Below are 21582 nucleotides of genomic sequence, written 5' to 3'. Positions count from 1 at the left end.
TGATGGGTTTCACACCTGGGCAGTGGGGCTGAGGCTCTGCTGGGACAGCCCTGGGAGGGGCTCAGACAGCATCTCCTTTCCTCTGAGTCTTTAATTTGGGCTGCCATTGTGCCCCATGTGCTCCTCTGGGCTTATGGAGATGGGTCTTTTATGACTTTCCTGTGATGGGAGTGGGGAGAAGCCAATGATCTGCCAATAGCCTAACAATACATATTTATTTAAACCTACTTAATATCTCTTAATTAAAACCAGATGAGGAAGCAATAAATCAGAACAGGAGAAGAGCATACACAAGGACAAGAACAGGGAAACAGAAAGCAAGGGTCTAACATCTTCATACTGGTTCTGATTATTATATAAACTGGGATTACAATTAAAAATACTTTGTTCATGCAGCCATTCACTCATGCTAGAACAAAAGGCACCACACACAATCAGCACTGTGAGAAGTCTGTTGGAGTTTAGCGTTCCTAGAGAAAGGCAGGCTGCTATTTTACGCAGGGCTACAGAAGCTCATAATTTGTCTGGGTTATTGTCTCCCTCGCAGTTTGTAGAGGGCACCTTTCCTCCAAGAGCTGGAATAACACAGTACTCCCATGCATGCCTTTAATTTGTCTGCCACCAACGGACAGTAAAGATAAATGATAGTTACTTCTAAAAACTGGGTGAAGCCTCATCCTGAGCACATGCAGGAGCTGAGCATTTCTAACCTTTTACCCTGCAGCATAGTATTCTGTACAGTAAAGTATCCTGAATTTGATCAGAGTCAATACCAACAAGCAATACAAGAGAGGGCCTTAGAGAAGATCTTGCATAAACATCTGGGTAGAGAGACCATAACTACACTACTGGATTCCTCACAAGGTGAAGTATCATGGCAACTACCTGGGGAATCTTGTGAACAAAAATCTGTACAAGGAGAGGCACAAGCCTTTATTGGAAACAAGGTTCAATATTGCCATGCTTGGGTCTAAATTCAAAGGTCTGGAACTTATTATTTCCCTTCTCCAAGCAATTGGCTTTCCATTCAAATGTCAGACAAGGAGGCACTACAACTAATATTTGCTATGGGAAGTAAGATTGACAAAAAATGAACCTTGCAGAGGAATTACATCAAGGGAAAACAATCAAGAAGAGTTAGGCAAGGAACTTTAAATATATTAATGTATATAAGGTGAATTACTTACACACAAAATGATACAATAGCAAAAGATTGACACATCATAGAGATACTTCTGTTGTATAGTACAGAGCATTTCATGACATATAGTAGTGAGATAACATGTTGATAGACAATGTTCTTTTACAACACACAAAGGGTGAACATCCATGCTATAAGCAGTTTGACAGTGTACCTTACTGAGTGTTGTTGATTCATCAAAGAGACCAGGCAGGAGACTGTAAGAAGTTTCTTTTTTTTCTCTCAGACAGAGCCCAAAAGGTTGCAATGGGCACTTGTCACAAGAGAGCTGTCTCCTGTGTGCTACTGCAGGACTCGGTCCTTTACTCTCTCCTGTAGAGCATGAATAAAATATCACGGACTGTGAAATGGAATGTATTTCTATGACAGGGGTGTCCAGATGACACCCTTGAAAAGCAATGCTTGTTTTACACAGGGCTTAACCAATCTATGCAATTTACTGCCAGAAGCTATTTTTGTGGCTTACAGTTTAGCAGATTTCAAAGCAGGGTAACACTTTTGCAGACATAATAAGAACACCTGCATTTACATTAAGTCAGATAAAAGGAAAACACAGAATGGATATTAATATATATAGAAAAGGTAAGATCTCTGGGACAAGAATCATCTGTTTCTATTTGTCTGGACAATGCCTAGCACAAGATGAACTGATTCCTAGTATACAAGTAGCATGGATAAATAAGTAAAGGCTAATCTATTAGGTATAAGCCAACTTTAACTGTTTAGTGGTCGAGAAAATATATAAGCACTTTATCTCACAATTACATAAAGATTTCTTGCACTTTCCTCTGTAACATCTGATCTGTGCTACTGTCAGGGAGAGGATATCAGAATAGTAATGGCATGAGTCATCATGGCAGTTTTTGTGCTGCTTCATAACAGCTCTAGGACGCCTTTGATTATGACAGAAACACAGAAATCACACAAAACACCTCAAGACTGCAATATATAGAGGTAAAACTAAAATAAAACTAAAATCTTATTTCCTGCATCCACTCCGACAGAAACTATAGAACAAGTGGAGAATACAGGCTTTCTTCCATACTAAAATATTTTGTGTTGGTTTTGTTAGTGGCTAATCCCCTCATAATTAAGTCCCTCCCAAAGAGTTTTTTTTCCACATAAAATCATAGAGTTAACATAGTTTTTCAATTTTGTTCATCTTTCTTTCATGTTATTTCTGTTTTTCTATGCTTCACTCTATGAGTCTGCTCTTTTAAGACTCTAAGCTCTTTGGCTTAAACACTGTAGACTGGGGCATGAAAAATCTAAGCTAGTAAGTGTACAGGTGAAATGCAGCACCATACAGGTTTGACATCTAATGTTCTGACCCTTACTTGCCTCCTACTGTTCTGCCATGTTCAGAATTGGGCAGCCTTCTAGTTACAGAGTTCACATGAACAAAATGGATACAGCTCTGTCTACACTTATGAGGATATCAGCCATGTACTGTGTTTGCAGAGTTCCCAGCAGAATGAGCATCTGTTCTGAGAGTTTCTTTAAGACAAATTGGCAAGCACAGCAGAAATTATCAGACAGAATCAAGTGACCCATACACAAGGGAACAAGCTAATATTCAGCCCTGTGGTGACCTTGCCTTCACACTGTGGCTCGTTCTTCTTCCTAATACCCTTCACTGCATTTTCAGATCTCCATTTCTTCTCTTAGTTCTTCCTCTGACAGCCTACTTGTTCCTCACCACTGCACTGCTCAGTACTTCTTTGATCTGCATTTATTTTGGGGAACCTACACAGCGTGCTTTTTGTACTTAGTCCTCTCTGCCGTTTCAATTTACATTGTTAAAGCAGCCATAAACTACTTTACTCTATGTACCTTGTGTATGTTTGTCAAACAAATACTTCTAAGGGCTCGCCCGATGCAGGTGTTCCTCCGCTGGCCAGGAATCCCCTACAGGCTTCGCACCTACAGAGTTCAATGAGTGCAAAAGCTCCGTCATCCATTTGCACAACAGTCGGTGGCAGCTGCAATATCACTTGACCGGTCCTTCTCAAAATTTCCATGTTTTCAGTGCTTTCCAGACTGCATAACACAAAGTTGGAGAGAGGGAATATGGGAAAGAGAGCATTAATCCAGGTGTTATTTTCCCCTCAAAGGAATGTTTGCAAAGCCTAGAGATGAGCCATGAAAATATTTGGTCATGGCCAAATTAATTTTGTAAAGAGTCCCTCCCAAGTGTGTTCGGTCTCCACTTTCGTATACTCTTCCACTTAGAAGAACTCACTTTGCTGCGATTTAACCGGACATAATTTCCGGGTAAGAAGTTCTAGGCTGTTGCAGGCGGCGGCGGATGAAGGCAATGCGGAGACACCGGGTGCCGAAGGGCGAGAGCTCCCTTTCGGGCGACCAAGCCGCGGCGAGCATCGCCTGCGGCGGCGCCTGTCCGCGCCGGGCGGGGCCGGGCGGGGAGGAGGGGGCTGTCCCGCCGGCGGCCCCGCGCGCCGGCAGGGGGCGCCAAAGAGCGACCACAACAAACGCCCTGCCGGGGACGGAGGCGCTGATTGGTGGCGGCGGCTGCCCGCAGCGAGGAGCGGCGCCCGGCGATTGGTCCGCAGGTGCCGCTCGGAGGGGGGGGGAGGGAGAGGCGGAGGGTATATATAGAGGGAGCGGAGCCGGCGGAGCCCGATCAGTAGGGGAGCGTTGGTTGGTCTTTGCCGGTGTCCGGGCGTGGGCGGCCGGGGACAAGCGTACCTCAGCCTGTAGCGATAGCTGCCATTCCGTGGCGGCGGCGGCAGCAGCAGAAGCAGCCGCTGCGGGTGTCCGTGGCGGCGGCGGCGGCGCTGGCTGGCCCCAGCCATGCTGTGCTATGTGACCAGGCCGGACGCGGTGGTGATGGAGGTGGAGGTAGAGGCGAAAGCCAACGGCGAGGACTGCCTCAACCAGGTGAGGGGCCGCCCTGCTGCCGCCGCCCTTCGGCCCCCGCCGCCTTCCAGGGGCGCCAGAGCTCGCTGTGGTGGGGAACGGGGACCGCTGGGCAGCGCAAGACCGTTGGTGCCTGACAGGCGCGCACGAGAGCCGGCGGGCGCGGGTCACCCCCTGCCTTGGCGAGGGGCTTTTGGGGGGGGCAGGGGGGAGGGGGGGTTGCGCGAGCAGCAAGGCCTGGGCGGCTCGCGGCGCCCCCGCGGCGCGCGCTCCGGCCCTTGAGGGCGGCGGTGGCGGCGCAAACCTGCGCGGGGGCGTCCGCGGCGGCGGGGAAGGATGGCGGGGGGGCGGGGAGACGCCGCAGTCTCCCCGCGTTCCTTCTGGGGTTTTATGGGTTGGTTCCCCCCCCCTCTCTTGTTGGATGCAGAGGTTGCTGCGTCCCCCGCCTCCGGGCTCTCCGTCCCTTTTCTCTTTTACTGCGCGTGGTTTGAGGGCAGGCGGGGGAGCCGGGGGAAGGCCTCGGCCTCGCCGCTGCAGCTTGTCCCTAGGTTGGGGGCCACGGATGGGACGCGGCTGGCCGGGCTTCAAACCGCCCGGGCGATGCCGAGATGATCCCCCTGGCCTTCTGGGGCCGTGCTGGTTGAAGCTGTCCGTCCAGGTGCTTTCGCCGTTCTGTCGCCACTGCCTCGGTGTCGTTGCGGTTGTGGCGGCTGCCGTGAGGATGCTGGAGAGACCCAAACGTTGCAGCCCAGTCTGTTGGTGGCTTCTAAATACAACTTGTGGGTTGTACTTTTTTTTCTCGTTTTTGCTTAGAAAGTGCTGTTGGCTGTGATGTTGAATAACAGATAACTCTCCTCTTTTGGAAATCCACTGACCCTCTTAAGTGCGAGGAGGGGGAGGAATTTGACCGTAGAAGTCCGTGTGTTTTTCAGCTATTCGAGAAATACCCGGCTTATTCATAGCCTTTGTCTACGTGGTCTTTTGTACACAACTTAAAATCCAAGTAATTAAGTGAATTTTTTGTATAAAGGTGCTTATAGCAGGATTTATTTTTTGCGTTTTAAGCAAGCAGTCTGAAACTACTTGAGTCAGGTGATATTTTTCATTGTTATGTTGTGGGCTCGATTGTTATCTTGTAGGCTCATTTTAAAGAACCTTTTTCTTTCAGGTTTGCAGGAGGTTGGGAATTATAGAAGTTGATTATTTTGGACTGCAGTTCACTGGCAGCAAAGGGGAGAATCTGTGGCTGAATTTGAGGAACAGGATCTCCCAGCAGATGGATGGTTTAGCCCCTTATCGATTGAAATTAAGAGTCAAGTTTTTTGTAGAGCCACATCTTATCTTACAAGAACAGACAAGGTAAGGTAAAGATGGTTGTAAGTAGAGCTAATTTATTTTGTTTTCAATTTCTGAACTCACAAAAGTGATTACATGCTGACCTTATTTCTTCCATCTTGTGGTAACCTTAGCTTGACTTTTCTGTGTAGTTTTGAAAACCTCGTGTTATTTAAATGTGTTACTCCTTTTGGGGCCGGGGGGGTATAAAACTAGTAGTATTGTAAGTACTGTGTAGCTAACAGTAAGTATTGAGTGTAGGTAATTCCATGAGCACTTAGTGCTGGAAGTGGAAGAAACTAAGTTACCAGTAGCAAATTATTTATATGGTATTTGCATGTCCGATAGTAACCCCTGTTCATTGGTGTTACTCTAGGTCATTCTAAACCACTGGTACTGAAAGACAGGAAACAATTCCTCCCACAGTGCAAAAAAACTTGCTGAATTCCTTTTTGTCTGGTGTTATGTTACAGTAACTTTCAAATTGCTACAGGCCCTTTGAGGCTACAAAAGAAACAGCTGTTTTGCTTCTTCTGTGGCCAGTCCTCTTAACTAAATTGTTATACTGTTATCCAATCCTAAGAATTAGTCTTCTAAGATTAGTAGTGAACATTTGCTTTTGCTCCTTGAGTTCGATTACCACGAGTTGCAACTGAGTTATATTTAAAGAAAGCTGAGCACATATATTTAATGCTGACCTTTCAACTATTTTTTCCTGTTAGCTTTAGACAGTACAGTAAATACAAATGGGGCAAATTGAAAACAAGTGTCTACATGATGATGCGAAAATATGTTTCACTACTCACCTTAACTTGGTACTTTCAGAATTAAGACCATGGATACAACATGGTTGTTCTGCATAGAATATTTGTCTAAAGATTTTGGTCAGAGGCTGACAGCATGGTTTGGTGTTTGTTTCATAGGAAAAAACGGTCTTGAGCTAGGAGCATGCATATATTGTCTGGGTTTTTTAACTAATGTGCAGAGGAGAGGCTTTCAGCTAGCAGTAGTTTCAGCTCATCAATCTGGTTGAAATTTTCAGAATGCTGTGGAGTTAGACCATAGTTGTCCTGTATAATAGCTTTAGTTAGGCCAAATGTTCTAACCAAACTCCAGTTTTGATGCACCTTACTTTGGAAAAAATAAATTCCGCTATCCATGGCATATTTTTGTGTTCTTTTGGGGTATTTTCTTTAAATAAACTTGTTGTCTTATTTAAATATTATCAATGAGAATATGTATAAAACCAAATAACGAAGGATTTTTATGTAGAACAAAAGGAGTAACACAGTTTGCTACTTGATGAGGCAGAAGAGATTATCCTGAGCATGCTGGATGTGTCTCCACACACAGACCAAATTGGGGTAAATCTGAGGAAACCTAAAGTTGATATGATTGGCATTTTTCTGCTATCCTTGATGAATGTTTGTTCAACTTCACAAGGTTTTTGCAGACACCTGTGTTCATGCCTCCCACACTGTCGATGCAAGACTTGGCAGGTTGTGCAAGTTAATAGAGAGCTTGAACTAGTGAAACATGCCCCAGGGGCCTAAAAGACAGGTTGTGTAGCTAGGATGTAACAGAGCATGTATATGTGCATTGAAGTAGCAAGTACTTTTCCACTATAAAGATGACTTTAAAAGATTGTAGGTGGGGCAAGCTGTCTTATATATGAATTAAGACTGTTCGAAAACTATTATTTTTAACAAACAGTTAATTGTAAAATCAATTGAGGCTGAGTCATCAGAAGAGATATATTAAAATTCTGCTCTGGAAATAACTATTTCTAATTTCGGCGAGCAACAGGCATTGGAACTAGTATTTAATGTCACTCTGCCTTGCAAACATGAATGCTACTGAGGCTGGGAGTACTGTGTCCAGTTCTGGGCTCCCCAGTTCAAGAAGGACAGGGAACAGCTGGAGAGGTTGCAGCAAAGAGCTATGAAGATGATTAGGGGAGTAGAATATCTCTCATGAAGAAAGGCTGAGGGACTTCAGTCTTTTTTCAGTTTGGAAGAAAGAAGACTGAGGGGGAATGTTATCAACACTTACAAATACTTAAAGGGTGGGTGTCAGGAGGATGGGGACGGGCTCTTTTCAGTGGTGCCCAGTGACAGGACAAGGGGTAACGGGCACAAACTTGAACATAGGAAGCTCCATCTAAATATGAGGAGGAACTTCTTTACTTTGAGGGTGGCAGAGCACTGGAACAGGCTGCCCAGAGAGGTTGTGGAGACTTTCAAAAACTCGCCTGGACGTGTTCCTGTGCAACCTGCTCTAGGTAACTCTGCTCTGGCAGGGGGGTTGGACTAGATGGTCTACAGAGGTCCTTTTCAACCCTTATTGTTCTGTTAATCTGTGATTCAGCTAAGCTGTTCATCCTGAGTATTTTTAGTGTTTTTGCTAAAAACAAATACAAGTTGTAAAATAGTTTGCAATAGCCGCCTTTTAGTTGTGTATGCCCAGAAGTCTATGTGTAGCAGACCTAGAATTCCATAGTGCCTGTGGTTAATGTATATTTCTGTAGTGTTGGCACTGAGTTTTAGTGATTTTCTTTTTTTCTACTTGGGTTTGCTCGAGGATTTATATATGCACATAACTGGATTCATATTTAGTTTGCATGTAAGCATGTGTGGTATCGAGGAGAAGACAAAAAACTTGTTAAACCTGTCACCTAACTTTAAATCAATAGGTATTGCCTAGAATAGAATTGCAAGGATTAGCTGTACAGTTACAGCTGACACCTTTTTTTTCTTATCTTTACTTGTGAAGTCAGTGTGCTTGTTGACAAAGAAATAGTGACAGGTATACTTGGTTTCCTGTAGCAGTTATGTCCACAACTTTCTGGCAGAGCTGTTGCCTTCTGGTCCCTGGTGTGAAGAATGCTGAGGAAGTCTCCTAGTCTCTTACTTGCTGCCTTGAATGCTGTTGTTACGTATAAATTAGATGCATGTTAAGACTGCTTTTGAAATCTAGGAAGCTGCAAGTAATTCTAAATTTTGTTGATATCCTTCATCGTGATGATAATAGCAAATGTTGTGACTGAGTTGTTACCAGGTTTTTTTTCTACATACTTTGGAAGCTTTGTCAACCCCAGTTGTACTGCATCAGATTTCCTTGTCTTGCACTTAAATTAAAAACTCAGGTGTATGTTTGTAGCAATTTAATGTTCAGGTTTCTACACGCTGTGTGAAAAGCTGATCTGGCAACTGAACATCAACCTCTGCTTCTGTTACCTTTAATCAGCGTGCAATCCAGTGGAAGATCGCAACCTCATGCATTTTAATCTTCTCATGCAAGGGAGCCTTCTCACTGCTGAGTGCAAAGGCAGAGCAGGCTGTAATTGTACCTTTAACCGCTAGGGCAACCAACCACCTTCACGAAGCGCTTTTGTGAATGGGAGAATTGCATGGAAAAAACCCTTCTTACTACACTGTGTTTCCTTTTACAGGGTTAAAAGTCGTTTATTTCTATTGTTCTTTAGATCTCAATTTCTAATTTTTTATTTGACTGTCCCGTACTGAATTTCACCACAGGATTTTGCAGTTTAGAATTGTTTTCAGTGGAATGAAAGTGCTTCAGTGCAAGAACGCTATTCAGATTTAATCTGCTGCTGTCAACTGGAGTCTTAAAAACAAGTCTGAAATGAGAACAGTGTGCTTGTTTAGAGGAGTTTGGATAACTATATATTTTTCTGAATGGAAGATCACATTTGCTTGAAAAGGACTGCTATCTTTTTGCTTAAAGATACACGTGATGGTCCAAGATCTAGGTCGTAAACTCCGGTGTATGTCATGTTCGTTTTCACTGTTTTCCGTATTTCTTGATAAGTTAGTAGAAAAAGTAAAAAGTAGGGGGGGTTGTGAGAATGATTTACGAGTGTGTTTTGTGTCGAATTTCATGAAGCATTGAATTCCAGCGAGGAGCTGAGACTCGCAGAAATTATTCTAGTTCACTAATCGGACTTTTCCGGGGACTTTTTGACTCGGGGAGCAGAGGGGCTGGCAGGGATCCCCCCTCCCGGGCGGGAGGAGCCGGGCTGCTGGCGGCGGCGGGTGCGGCCCTGGCGCTGGGGAAGCACCGCCGAGTAACTCCAGGTCGTTGACTGGGAGTAACCTCGACTCAGAGCGAATCGGCGGCTGCGGCGCCGGGGCACGGCCCAGCGGCCCGGAGAGCACAACTCCTGATTGGCCTGAGCCTCTGTCTCGGGGCAGAAAGTTCTCCTGCTCCGGCTAAAAAAGCTTTCTTTGTGAAACGTGTAGCAGAGAAGTCTTGAAACTTGAATCCACCTTAACAATGAGAGTGTTTGCCGAGCGGCACAAGAAGCAAATTCTGCCGAACGCTCGTCCAAGAGGACAATGGTTTTAAGTCTGGCGTGATAAAGTCAACATTGCAGTGATTGCTCAAAAGTAGAAATAATTTTGAAGTGAATCATTTTTTGAGCAGTGTAAGATTTACCTAGATGTACTTCAAAATGGGCAAAGTTATTTATCTTATACAATATGACTGAAAATCAAATATTTATATGTAAGCCATGACAACTTAAAATAACATGTCAGATTCTAACAAGCCCCAAGATCTCATGAAGCATTCAAAAGAGGTGTGTTTTGCCAGCCTTGAGGTAGGTAATTATTGTTTTGGAGGCTGTTGAAAGTTTTGTGCAATATTTACCAGTATTTGAATTATATTTTCAAAGTACATTGCTTTTGCAGTGTTATCCAGTTGTATTGATGAACTAGTACAAATTAAAAACAGGCTTGTAAAAAATTTTGAGCAGTTAGATACATGTAGTAGGTAGAAAATCAGAAAAACAGTCTATTCTTCTGTAGCATTGGCTAGCCAGTGCAGCAGTGTAATTAATGGTATTTGCTACGATGCAATAAAACAGTCTGCTGTAACAGACACCAGGGTGAGTTTAATGGATCTGCTTGTCTAAATTGGAGTTGAATCGCAGTTAGTAACCTTCCACCCACTCTGCTGAGAGCAAATAAGAACAAAGATACTGAGGAACATAATTGTAACTGCATGGTGTTGCTTTTTCATATGGAGTGGCCTTATATGTGCTTTTAAAAACAGAATTCCATTATAGAGATGTCTATCAATATATTTTTAGGGGGGAAGTATACTTTTTAATTTTGATTCCTTTAGACTACATAGAGTTGTAAATTTACTTCACAGTTGGAAAGAGCCTTACCCTGTGGTAAGGAGTGTCATAACCCAAAGAGAACAGACAGTTCCTTGGGATACATGCTAAGATTCTTGCCAGTAGTTTGGCAAGAGAATGGGTTCTTCTGGCTACATTTCTAGTTTAGAAAACATTAGTTGTATACAGATACTCTTATTGGTAAAAGATTGTGGTTTGTCACTTCTTCCACTGACAGCTAAGTTTAGAGCTTAAAATTTTTAATATAGTCTTTAGATTTCTATTTGCCCTGTTATCCTTTCCTTGATTAATAAAAAAAGTAGTAGAAACAAAGTTTTTGGTGCAGAAAATGTAATACATGTAATTGTCTTCTGTGAGTTAAGAAAGAGAAATTAATCTTGTATTACATCTACTCTACACTTTGCATAACACTTTATTTTGTGGGGTTGTTATTGCCAGCTCAGTTGTATGAACACTAACTAGGTGATTTGCCTCCTGTAGAAATTTCATTGTAGTGAAGTATTGACATCCGTTTCTGGTAGTGGCGTTCAGTATAATCAGCCTGCATAAATTGCTTCACAGGGAGGCAAAAAGCAATTGATGTGATATCTAGGTTTGTGACTTTGGTAGCTGTAGTTTTTTGAAAAATGGGCCATCTGCTGAAATCTCCTTGCAACCTCCCCTTTCTACAGCGTTTGTATCAAATTATTTATGTGCAACTGAAAAACATTAATCACACTGTACGTTTGATTTTACTGAGTGCTTTAATATGCACATAGAACTTAAATTGTGTGAAGAGCACTGCGCCAAAAGTAAGGATACCAAATGAATGTGAAGTCACCAGTGTAACTAGTGCTTGAGGAAAGCATGTGATCATGTTCTAATTCTAAAACTCTTTTTTTTTTTTCTTCCTTTGGAAAGGAAGAAACTCTGCCTGGGCAATGACTAATGAAGTATAGCCTTGGCAAACATGATGCTTTGTCCTCTAATGAGTATTACTATGTACTGTTTTGAACTACCAAACTGAAAGGAAATGTTCTATGATTGAATATACAGGAATATCTAGTTAGCATGGGGGCGGGGTTGGGGTGGGATTCATGCTGGTTTAGGTTATATAGACTGTCTCTTGTATTAATGCTGTAGACCTCAGGCTACAAGTGCAATGAAAACTTCTATTTGTTCTTAAAGCTGCCATTAGTTGTTCAATGTCTCAACATGTTCAGCAGGTGTTAAGATGACTAGGAACCACATTGGTTGGTAAGGTTCTGAGTTGTGAAGGATTGTTTTCTACGAAGATTTAAAGATGAAATGAAAATTTGGCTAGAGTAGTGAAAGCTGCAGAATGTGCTACCGTTTGTCTGACTTGAGTTACTTGTCAAATTAGAACAGGTAATATTAATGTATAATGTATAACTGAAGTGGTGAAGGATGCAGAAACAAAAATGATTAGTTTCTTATGGTAGTCAGATAAAGACATTCTACCAGTAATGTTGGAAATGCAACCTTTAGAGGACTTCAGTTATAAACATTCAGTTTTCATTTTTAAAACAACTTAATGTTTTAAAACTTGCTAGGAAAAATTCCATTAAGTATAAAATACTAACACTGAAATAAGTCCTTGAAAAACTCAGTACTGTTTTGTTGTACAACCTGAGTATCTTTAGAGGTGGAAAAAGCTTTAACAGTTGGGGTTTTTTTGTATCCAGAGTTCCCTAGAGAGAGAAGGGACAGTGGATTGAGTACTATTAAGTGATTAGGTCACAATCTAATTTACAAAAACTGCCAGAAGTACTTTCTGATAACTAATAGAATCTGTAATATGACCAGGTTTTCTATAGACGATCTGTAGTCCTTTAGACTTAGCAGAATTAGATAAGAAACTGCCTCAAGGTTCCCAGTGCTTTAGTTTTGCTTGTCTGTATTCAGCAATAAAAGCATGTTCTTTCGCCTTTCTGTTTCAGGATCAAAAGATATTTTTTTTATTTTTGTGTAAAAAAAAAAAAAATCTGCTTTTATAATCAGATTCTGGCTGGTATCATGTTTTGAACCTTGAAGGAGGATGATTTTGCAGTAGGTATATTAATATATAACTTTGGAGAAGTGCCGTGTTAGGCTGGATGGACTAATGCAAATCTGCACTAATCAGAATCACTTCTTCAGATGCATAAAGTGGTTGCAGCCCTCACTGTCTTTCAATTTCTACATGCTTTTCCTTCGTCAAACACACTTAAATACTCAAATTTAAAAAAAAGTGAATTTACTACTTGAACTTCGGTTCAGAGCAGCTGTTGTACCCACTATGAAGTCATTCACTGTCATTCAAAAACTAATTTCACTGGCAGGCCCTGTGGGCTTAGGCCATCAATGGCATTTTTAGGTGCAGACCAATGACTTTGTAAGATGTCACAGAATGATAGGGGTTGGAAGGGACCTCTGGAGATCATCTAGTTCAGCACCCCTCCACCCCCCACCAAAGCAGGTTCATCTAGAGCAGACTGGACAGGGAAGCATCTAGGTGAGTTTTGAATGTCTCCAGAGATGGAGACTCCACTACTTCTTTGCACAGCCTGTTGCAGTGCTCTGCCACCCTCAAAGTAAAGAAGTTCCTCTTCATGTTGAGATGAAACATCTTATGTTCAAGTTTGTGCCTGTTTACCCCTTGTCACTGGGCACCCCTGAAAAGAGCCTGGTCCCATCCTTCTGACACCCAGCCTTTAAGTATTTATAAGCATTGATAAGACTCCCCCTCAGTTGTCTTTCTTCCAGACTGAAAAGACCCAAGTCCCTCCTGTTTGTCTGTTTTCTCTGACTCAACAAAATAGCTTACCATAGTGTAAGCCAGGACATGAACTTGCATAGCTTTAGTTACTTCGCAGTAACTGTCCCATATATGTGCCATACCTTTGTCCTCTTTATCAAAAAAATGCAAAGTAGCTGAGTCTGTGAGATCTTTTCCCTTATGTGATATGAGCCAGTGTCAGGAGGTTACTGCACATTAGCTGATGTGATGTCACTTCACATTGTACTTCAGACTCATTTCTTTACCTATGCCATTACTGGCTTTTTAGTACAGTTGTTTCTGTAATGCATCTGTATTTGTAGGAGCAATCTTTTGTTTTTCGGCTCCCCTCTTAAGGTCAATAAGGTCTCCCCAGCAAGGGGAGAAGACTGACTTTTCTCTGTGCAGTCAATGCTGTTGTATGCATAAAATAAATTGAAGGTACAAGCATTTAGATGTGGTAGTTGTAAACACGTGTCAGCTAATAAGGATAAAATTGTCAGATATTTCTTTGAAATACTGTATGTGTAATTAGTACATAGTTCTAATGACTGGAAAACCTGTTCAAGTATTAACAGAGGATCAAAAGTGCATGAGAAGCCATTTATTTTATGAAATATTGATTGGAATTAGGAAAATGACTACTATTTCAATTTTTTGGCCATAGTTTTAGTAATTCATCAAATGCTTTGTCTGGATTTGTGGCCTGACCCCCAAAAGGATTATGTACAACCAGTGCATTTTAAATGCCACAGATACACCTTTCTGTGGCCTAAGCCTAAGGAGTTATGAATTAGCAAGGTAGAAGGGGATTGGAGCAGAGGTTTGGGACTTGGTCCAAAAAAAAAAAAAGCCTAAACAAGGCATAACCTGCTAACAGTGGAGACAACTGTACTGTCTGAAGTTTGAGTCCTCTTGCCACCTAAACTTGTGTCCTGCAGAGAGTGAGGATATTAGCTTCCACCAGACACCTCACCTTCCGGCCCCTGCTAGAACTGCTGAAGTGTAGATTGGTGTCTAGACATCAGAGTGATGCAATTAAGCAGTTGTCACAACTGCAGTGAAACTAGCATGCCTCAAACTGCTTGCAAAGGGGGAGGTGTTGGAGCTGTGACTTTCTGCAGTAAGTGCACTGTAAGTTAGTTTATGGGCTAATTTAATACCTATTTTTTCCTAATTGCAGAAGTTCTGCATGCGGGACATCTTTTGGACCACTGTTTTCTTAGGTGCAGCATTTACTTACCATAATAGAGCTAAGAATGTATACAGATTTTGCAAGTTAAGCAATTGCTCATAGTGCTGAAGAAGGAGTCCTGTTTGCCCTGTTGTACGTGGAATTGTAGAGTGCTACAACAGGATATACATAAGATACTGTCCAAAATTCCTGTTGGAAGGAAAGCCAATCACTCACTAGCATCTTCAATATAGCTTTTTAAGAAAAAGTAGATTATACTTAATTTTAGAAAAGTAAAACGTAAATGTCCTGTTACTGTGGAAGCGAAGACATATCCCTGTGGGTGTTAGGCTTCATTTATTGAAAGATATTTTTTTTTTTCAGTGGTACATAATACTTCTGCATCTGGTTTCCATAAATATATTGGGTTCTAGAAATAAATGGTAAGAAATCTACATTGTCTTCCCTGAGGGGAGATAAGAATGAATTTATAGAAGTTAAAGGCAGACTATAGGGGAAATTAGTAGGCTGCTGTTAATGTTGGTGGAAATTTTTATTTGATTAACTGACCTATTAGATAAGAGCAGCTTTGTGAATTTCCCAGCTAGGTGTCAAACCTGCCTCGATCCCAAGTGCAAAAGTTGGTCTGACAAATATGCTTATGCAGTAGATGTTTCTGTATTTTATTCCACAACAGCTTTTCAGATGTTTCAAGTTATTCTATTAATCGTGTCACTGGCAAAAGTACCATCTTCCCTTTGACTGTGGTGGCAGAGGCATTTCAGCTGTGTAGGGAAAGCGTGGCTTCTTCTGTTGCATGATAGATGTATATATGCTGTTTTGGGCTGGTTTTCACAATTTGTTTTTCTGAAATGGAGAATAATTTGTGAATGGCAACCGAAGAAATATAAGCATAGGAAACTAATCCATATATATTTGATTAGTATTTTACCCACTAAATTGAAATTACGAAGTGGCCTTAGGAGTTAAAGCAGTTCTTAAGAACATGATATTAAAGTGCTTGTTTCTTTTAATAGTGCTTTTAGATACTATTTTCAGTTGTAGCCTCATCTTTAAGAGTAAGTGAATAATAAGACAGAGGCCCTTTTCTTTCCATTGTGCCAGACTTTCTTTACTTGGTACATTTATTGCAAATTCTTCATCATGAAAGTAATGGTTACCAAACATATCTGAGATGTTATTTGATATGTACCTTGATTACAAACATCTTGTGTAAGCAAACATTTCTGATTCCATTGCAGGCATATGTTCTTCTTGCATATAAAAGAAGATCTTCTTGCTGGTAATCTTCAGTGTTCTTCAGAGCATGCCATTGAACTTAGTGCATTGCTGGCACAGATGAAGTTTGGAGATTATAACCAGAACACTGCTAAGTACAATTATGAAGAGTTGTGTGCAAAAGAGCTCACCACTACCATTTTGGAGAGGTAAAAAGAGCACAATGATATATAACCTCCTTTTTGGAGACCAAAACCATAAGATTTTGCAGTGCCCTTAATAGCTGATGCTATAGTGTCTTGTATTGTTAACAAAATAATAATTTAGATAGTTTTGGAGATCAAAGTACAACCTGAACGTTTAACCAATGTTCTGATTTCAGTTAATTTTTAAGCTTAATTATGAGTATATTTTTGCGAAAAGCAAAAGCTGTTAAACTCTAGTACTTGGGGAAATATAGGTGTCTTAAGTACTTGAAGCAGGGTAATCAAATTGCAAGTATGTCTTAAACCTAGACTTGTGGGGAAAAAAAGTAACAATGATTTATCTGGCTTAGTACCCTTACACTGAGAAGTAAACAGGATTCCAGAAACACCTTCATAGGTCAGTTCCTGAATATCAAGAAACCTTCAGTATGTCATGCTTTCTGTAGATGTTTAAGTTGTGAACTTAGTGGTTTTTCAGGTAAATACGTTGCAGGGCGTTGTTAGTTGGAAAGCCTTGATTAAATGTAACTTTTTAATTTCAAAGCAAATGTACAGTATTGTCTCCTGAACATTATCAGGATGTTTCACCAATTCTCAGTTTTTTTCCAGTTCATGATTACTGGAAATCTATAGCTAGATAAAGCAGGTCAGGAGCATTTAATAATCTGTTTAACTAGGTCATCTAAAAACCCATGTTAAAACAAGCTGCTGACAGTAACAGCACATACTTGAGTTATTTCACTTATCCTTAATCTTTTTCTCAACAGCATTATTGCAAAGCATAAGGAGCTAGAAGGTCTAAGTCAAGCTTCTGCTGAATACCAGGTTCTACAGATTGTTACCACATTGGAGAACTATGGGGTAGAGTGGCACTCAGTGAGAGATAGTGAAGGGCAAAAACTCCTCATTGGTGTTGGACCTGAAGGTATATCCATTTGTAAAGATGACCTCAGTCCTATCAACAGGTATGTGTTTTGTGGAACCATTTTCATCTTCCATTTTTCAGAAGTACTGAGAATGCTTCTAGGTTTTACATAAATATACAAAATTGCTCTATGAATTACTAAAAGGAGCTATTGGAATGTAGGATCTGAGGGCACTACCTCTTTATAATCAAGACGACATCTGGCCTTATAACTCTTGTATGTACTTTTTATATGTATTTTTGAGATGGCATCTTCAATCTAGCATTATAGACAACGGTTGGAGATCATTGTAGCACTTGATAATAGTGCACCATAGTAGTTTGTGGAAAATGCCCTTATCCTTAAAAGCTAAATAACCTTTCTTTTCTTATATTCGTTTATAGGATTGCTTATCCTGTTGTTCAGATGGCAACTCAGTCTGGGAAGAATGTATATCTGACTGTTACCAAGGAGTCTGGTAATAGTGTAGTTCTCTTGTTTAAGATGATCAGTACAAGAGCAGCAAGTGGACTCTACAGAGCAATTACAGAGACACATGCATTTTACAGGTCAGTATTGCCACTAGAGTCAACTGCTGCTGCTCCTCTCCACAGTATTTAAGGGCTTAAGCAACCAGCAGTCTGACTGCACTTCAGAAATTCTCTGCAAAATTTTGTTGTCTTTCCAGCCTCTACTTTCTTCTTAAGTCCAGAAGCTGAACAGGTTTTTACTGCTTTCCATTTTGTGGGGTGGGAGTACAAGGCAAGTAAGCAAAATTTCTCAGTCTACCACTCTGAATGGTACTTCAGAATATAAATGAACTGTGTTCTTTGATACTTCATAAACAGTACATACATTTTTTGTCTCTGTGTAAAAGGAAGGATGAGAAAGCAAAGGATAAGAAAGATCCTGTCTTTCAGAATCTGTAGTGTAGCTCATAGACACACATACTCTTTGTTTCTCCTTTATGTGGCTCCTCCAGTTGCTAGAAGCTATCTGCATGCCACCTTCTGATTTTGTTTCATGTCAGGAGATATCCATTGCCTTTACCATTTTATTCTTTGAGGTTGGGGTGCTTGTACTCCCTTGTTGATGGCTGATTTTTTTTTAAATCCCTTTCATTGCTACTATGAGGTCCAACACTGATCAGTAGAACTAACTGTCAAAGACAGTGGTGATTTCTCTAAATTAACTATCACATATCAGTTTGAATTACTTTGTAAGAGAAGAATTGGACTTAAAGCAGAGGCAAGTGCATAAACCAGGCAAAGACCTGTCCAGCTTCTCAAATTGGGTCATCTTAATACAGTTACAGGCAACTAACATCAACTAGCTGCCTTTCTAACCACTGCAGCTCATCAGCAGCTAACCACTGCTTATTTTGTGAGCCTGATGTTAAGCATGTCTTGTTCTGCTCTGTCATTATATGCCCTTGCACTGCTGTTTTGCACTCTTCATACTTATTTACAGGCAATTAAAGCATTATATAACCTCATAGTCAGTCTTAACTTTTTGATCTTTGTCTATGCTTGTAACTTCTGCTGTCCTTCGTAGTTTCTGATTTTAATTTAAGCAGAATTTTAGCTAGGCAATAGCATTTGGCCACAAGCTTTAGATCTTGGACCTTAGGCCCAAGGGAGGCTGGTGACAAGTATGGTTAGGGGAACTGAAATACTCAGGGGCAGATATAAATGTCTTAATTTCTCTACGCTAAAAATTTTTGAGAGCCTGTCTAAAGAAAGAGGTGTTATGCTGAAGATTATTGATTGGAATTCTCTGATGCAGTGTTTGGATATTACCATGTAAAGAGGTGTTGCCAAGCATTGTCTGTCTATATTGGTATAATGCCTTAAGTCCTTTCCATAGGTTAACTCCATTTTACCAGACACCTCAGATTTTTGAAGATGTAAAATAACTGTTGCTTTCCCATTTTGCACTTTTCAAAGTAGAGTTGTCATGCAGACAACACTCGAAGTGCTTAAATGTTACCTCAGACTGCTTTTTTTTGCTTTAATTTCAGTGCTGTTACTTCATCTTTGGGAACAAGTTATTGTAGGGTTAAGTTTATTAGTATTAACTAACCAAATTTGCATTTGTCCTGTTGTTTTATAGGTGTGACACTGTCACCAGTGCTGTCATGATGCAGTATAGTCGAGATTTAAAGGGCCACCTAGCATCTCTATTCCTGAATGAAAACATTAATCTTGGTAAAAAATATGTCTTTGACATCAAAAGAACATCAAAAGAAGTTTATGATCATGCAAGGCGAGCTCTGTATAATGCTGGCATTGTGGATCTTGTTTCAAGAAGTGACCAAACCCCACCAAGTTCCCCCCTTAAGTCTTCGGAAAGTAGCATGAACTGTGACAATTGTGAGGGTCTTAGCTGCCAACAAACAAAAGCTCTGCAAGAGAAGCTGCGGAAGCTAAAGGAGTCCATGCTTTGTATGGTGTGTTGTGAAGAAGAAATAAATTCAACCTTTTGTCCCTGTGGCCACACAGTATGCTGCAAGACCTGTGCTGCCCAATTACAGGTAATTGCAATGCCATTAAGATATGAGTTACCAAATATGTGGAAGTTTTGGTTTTCTGTGTACTTAACAGTTGTGGATTAATATGTTTATGTTGATATTCTAGTGAAACTTATTTTTAAATTTGTGTTTGTGGTAAACTAATTCCAAAGAACATTCCGTTTAGATAATGAGTTTGATAGATAGGTTTTAGCTGTGCTAACTTAACTTGCGGTGAGGGTCAGAATTGTCTGCATGTTTCTCACGATACCCTGTTTTAAATATAGATACTATGGAAAAGTGCTCTGTTACTGTGTACATGGAGGGAAGTCTCCAGTAAGTGTAGAGGCTCTCAAAATACAAAGTAAAATAATTTCCTAATGTTTTTTTCTTTCCAGTCGTGTCCTGTTTGCAGATCCCGTGTAGAGCATGTCCAGCATGTGTATTTGCCAACCCACACCAGTCTTCTCAATCTGACTGTGATATGATCTACGCATACACTTTAAACCCATCATGTACTTTTTAAACTGCACTAATATGAGATGCAACCATTGATTGTGAAGAAGGCAATCACTCTGGCACCTATCAGTGATCAAAAGCAAAAATACTGCATTTTTGAACATAAATATTCTTTGTTCAGCATGTCCAAAATGGTTTGGGACATCTTTTGAGAGCAGAAGTGTAATCAATTCATGTTACTTCAAAGGAGAATGATGTGTAAGTTTGTAGCATGGTGGCGTTGCCAAAAAGCTAAGTTACCCTGGAGACATGTGGTGTACACATATTGATAGACCCAGCGAGAGCATTGCAGGCTCTTGTTTTACATTCTCTACATCCTTTTTAGTACAGTCACTTCATTTATTTTAATAGTAAGACTAGCTTTTTACAAATATCAGTTTAGTATGGCTCATAGTTTCTGCTTTTAGTAAACTGCGCTAAAGGGGAGGGAACTCTTTTAAAAAAAAAATTGGTTATTAAACTAAAGTTACAAGGCTTCATCAAGCAGCTGTGTTTAATTCAGAATTCTTGTAAATGGGAAACAATTCTGAGAGAATAGCTTTGGAAGGGTAGGACAAGTTTGTTAATCTCTTAACTGTTGAGGGTGGGTCAGGAAAGTCTTCTGGTTGGCGATGTCCTGTGGAAGCACCATTATGGGGCTTCATTCACAGCTCTCAGCGGGCAAGGTACTCCCAGGTTTCCCACATCCAGCTTGGCTGGTGGTCTTGGGAGCTGCAGTCAGCTGCCCTTTAAGTTGGCTTTATTTTTGGAGGCTGATTTTAAACTACTAAACATGTACTGTTAATTTCTAAAATAAGGGTTGTGTATAATTTTAAATGCTTTCTTCAGTTAACATCTTTAGTGGGTAGGTCATTTCCTGCTAAAATGTTTTTAATCTCCACCCCCCTACTTGGGCATTTGGGGCTCTGGTTTCCTAGTGTATTCTCCAGGGTACAGAGGGAACTGGGGACCATGTTTGGGTGCAATACTGGCTTAAAGCTAGAAAAGTACACTGTCACTTTACTGAAATTTTCTGACTATACTTTTCATATTGCCTTAATGTAGCAGTAATGTGTGTTTATGCATCTGTTTCTTTGCACAGACATTTTGTCAAAATATTAAAACTCTACTTTTTTATGACACATTAGCATATAAACCTTATTCTAAGAGGGTATTTATTTTTTCACTTTGTAAAGAAAATTTTGTTTCCTCATGAAGGCAAGAGCTTTGTCCTATATCATAGGCAACTTCTGTCTTTTTATATTCAGATTAATAAAGGACTTTAAAAATCTACTTTGTGTTATTGGTAAGACTTACTTTGTTCTGAAATTCATCTGAGGCATTACTGAACTGAAATGCAGTATGAGGCATTTTCAGTTTTACAGTCTTGAATGTTGTGTCATGTTATAAGAGGGAATGAAGTTTCTTCAGGTGCATGCTACTGTTGAGGGGAGAAAAGTGTACTTTAAAACAGCTGATGTATTCCAACTGTAAAACAGCCTTCAGAATTAAATTTGTGAAGAACTTTCCTACAGTAAATTGCCCCAAATACATGGGGTATATTCCAGTGAGAGGAGAGAAATGAAAAAAAAATGGAGCTTGAGAGGGCAGAGTTGGAGTTTCAGCAGTCCTGTCTATGAAAGATAGTAATTACAGGTGTGTTGGTGTCTTTTTTGACTGAAGCTATTCACATTTACTAACTTACAACTCTAC

At 40.6% G+C, this 21582-nt stretch overlaps 1 protein-coding gene across 2 annotated transcripts; it reads left to right on the top strand.

Moving 5' to 3' along the window:
* Positions 1 to 3849: 3849 nt before the first annotated feature.
* MYLIP (myosin regulatory light chain interacting protein) lies at positions 3850 to 21162 on the top strand. Of its 2 annotated transcripts, none has more exons than XM_054191226.1 (7): positions 3850 to 4102; positions 5250 to 5440; positions 15775 to 15960; positions 16725 to 16922; positions 17267 to 17431; positions 18975 to 19395; positions 19770 to 21162. In XM_054191226.1, the coding sequence occupies exons 1-7, from the start codon at positions 4016 to 4018 to the stop codon at positions 19857 to 19859; spliced, it is 1338 nt and encodes a 445-aa protein (XP_054047201.1). In that variant the 5' UTR covers positions 3850 to 4015; the 3' UTR covers positions 19860 to 21162. The 2 variants fall into 2 exon arrangements, with proteins under 2 accessions (XP_054047201.1, XP_054047202.1); XM_054191227.1 differs by lacking the exon at positions 3850 to 4102 and adding an exon at positions 4485 to 4860.
* Positions 21163 to 21582: the final 420 nt, after the last annotated feature.

The sequence above is a fragment of the Rissa tridactyla genome, chromosome 2 (assembly GCF_028500815.1).
Source record: "Rissa tridactyla isolate bRisTri1 chromosome 2, bRisTri1.patW.cur.20221130, whole genome shotgun sequence".
NCBI lineage: Eukaryota > Metazoa > Chordata > Aves > Charadriiformes > Laridae > Rissa > Rissa tridactyla.
The sequence above is the reverse complement of the archived record's forward strand: the minus strand, read 5'-3'. Positions and strand labels throughout refer to the sequence as shown.

Coding starts and splice junctions, on each gene's coding strand:
- MYLIP (XM_054191226.1), top strand. CDS start 4,016: ATGCTGTGCTATGTGACCAGGCCGGACGCGGTGGTGATGGAGGTGGAG. Junction 4,103..5,249: donor GCGAGGACTGCCTCAACCAG/GTGAGGGGCCGC, acceptor TTTTTCTTTCAG/GTTTGCAGGAGGTTGGGAAT. Junction 17,432..18,974: donor GAGACACATGCATTTTACAG/GTCAGTATTGCC, acceptor GTTGTTTTATAG/GTGTGACACTGTCACCAGTG.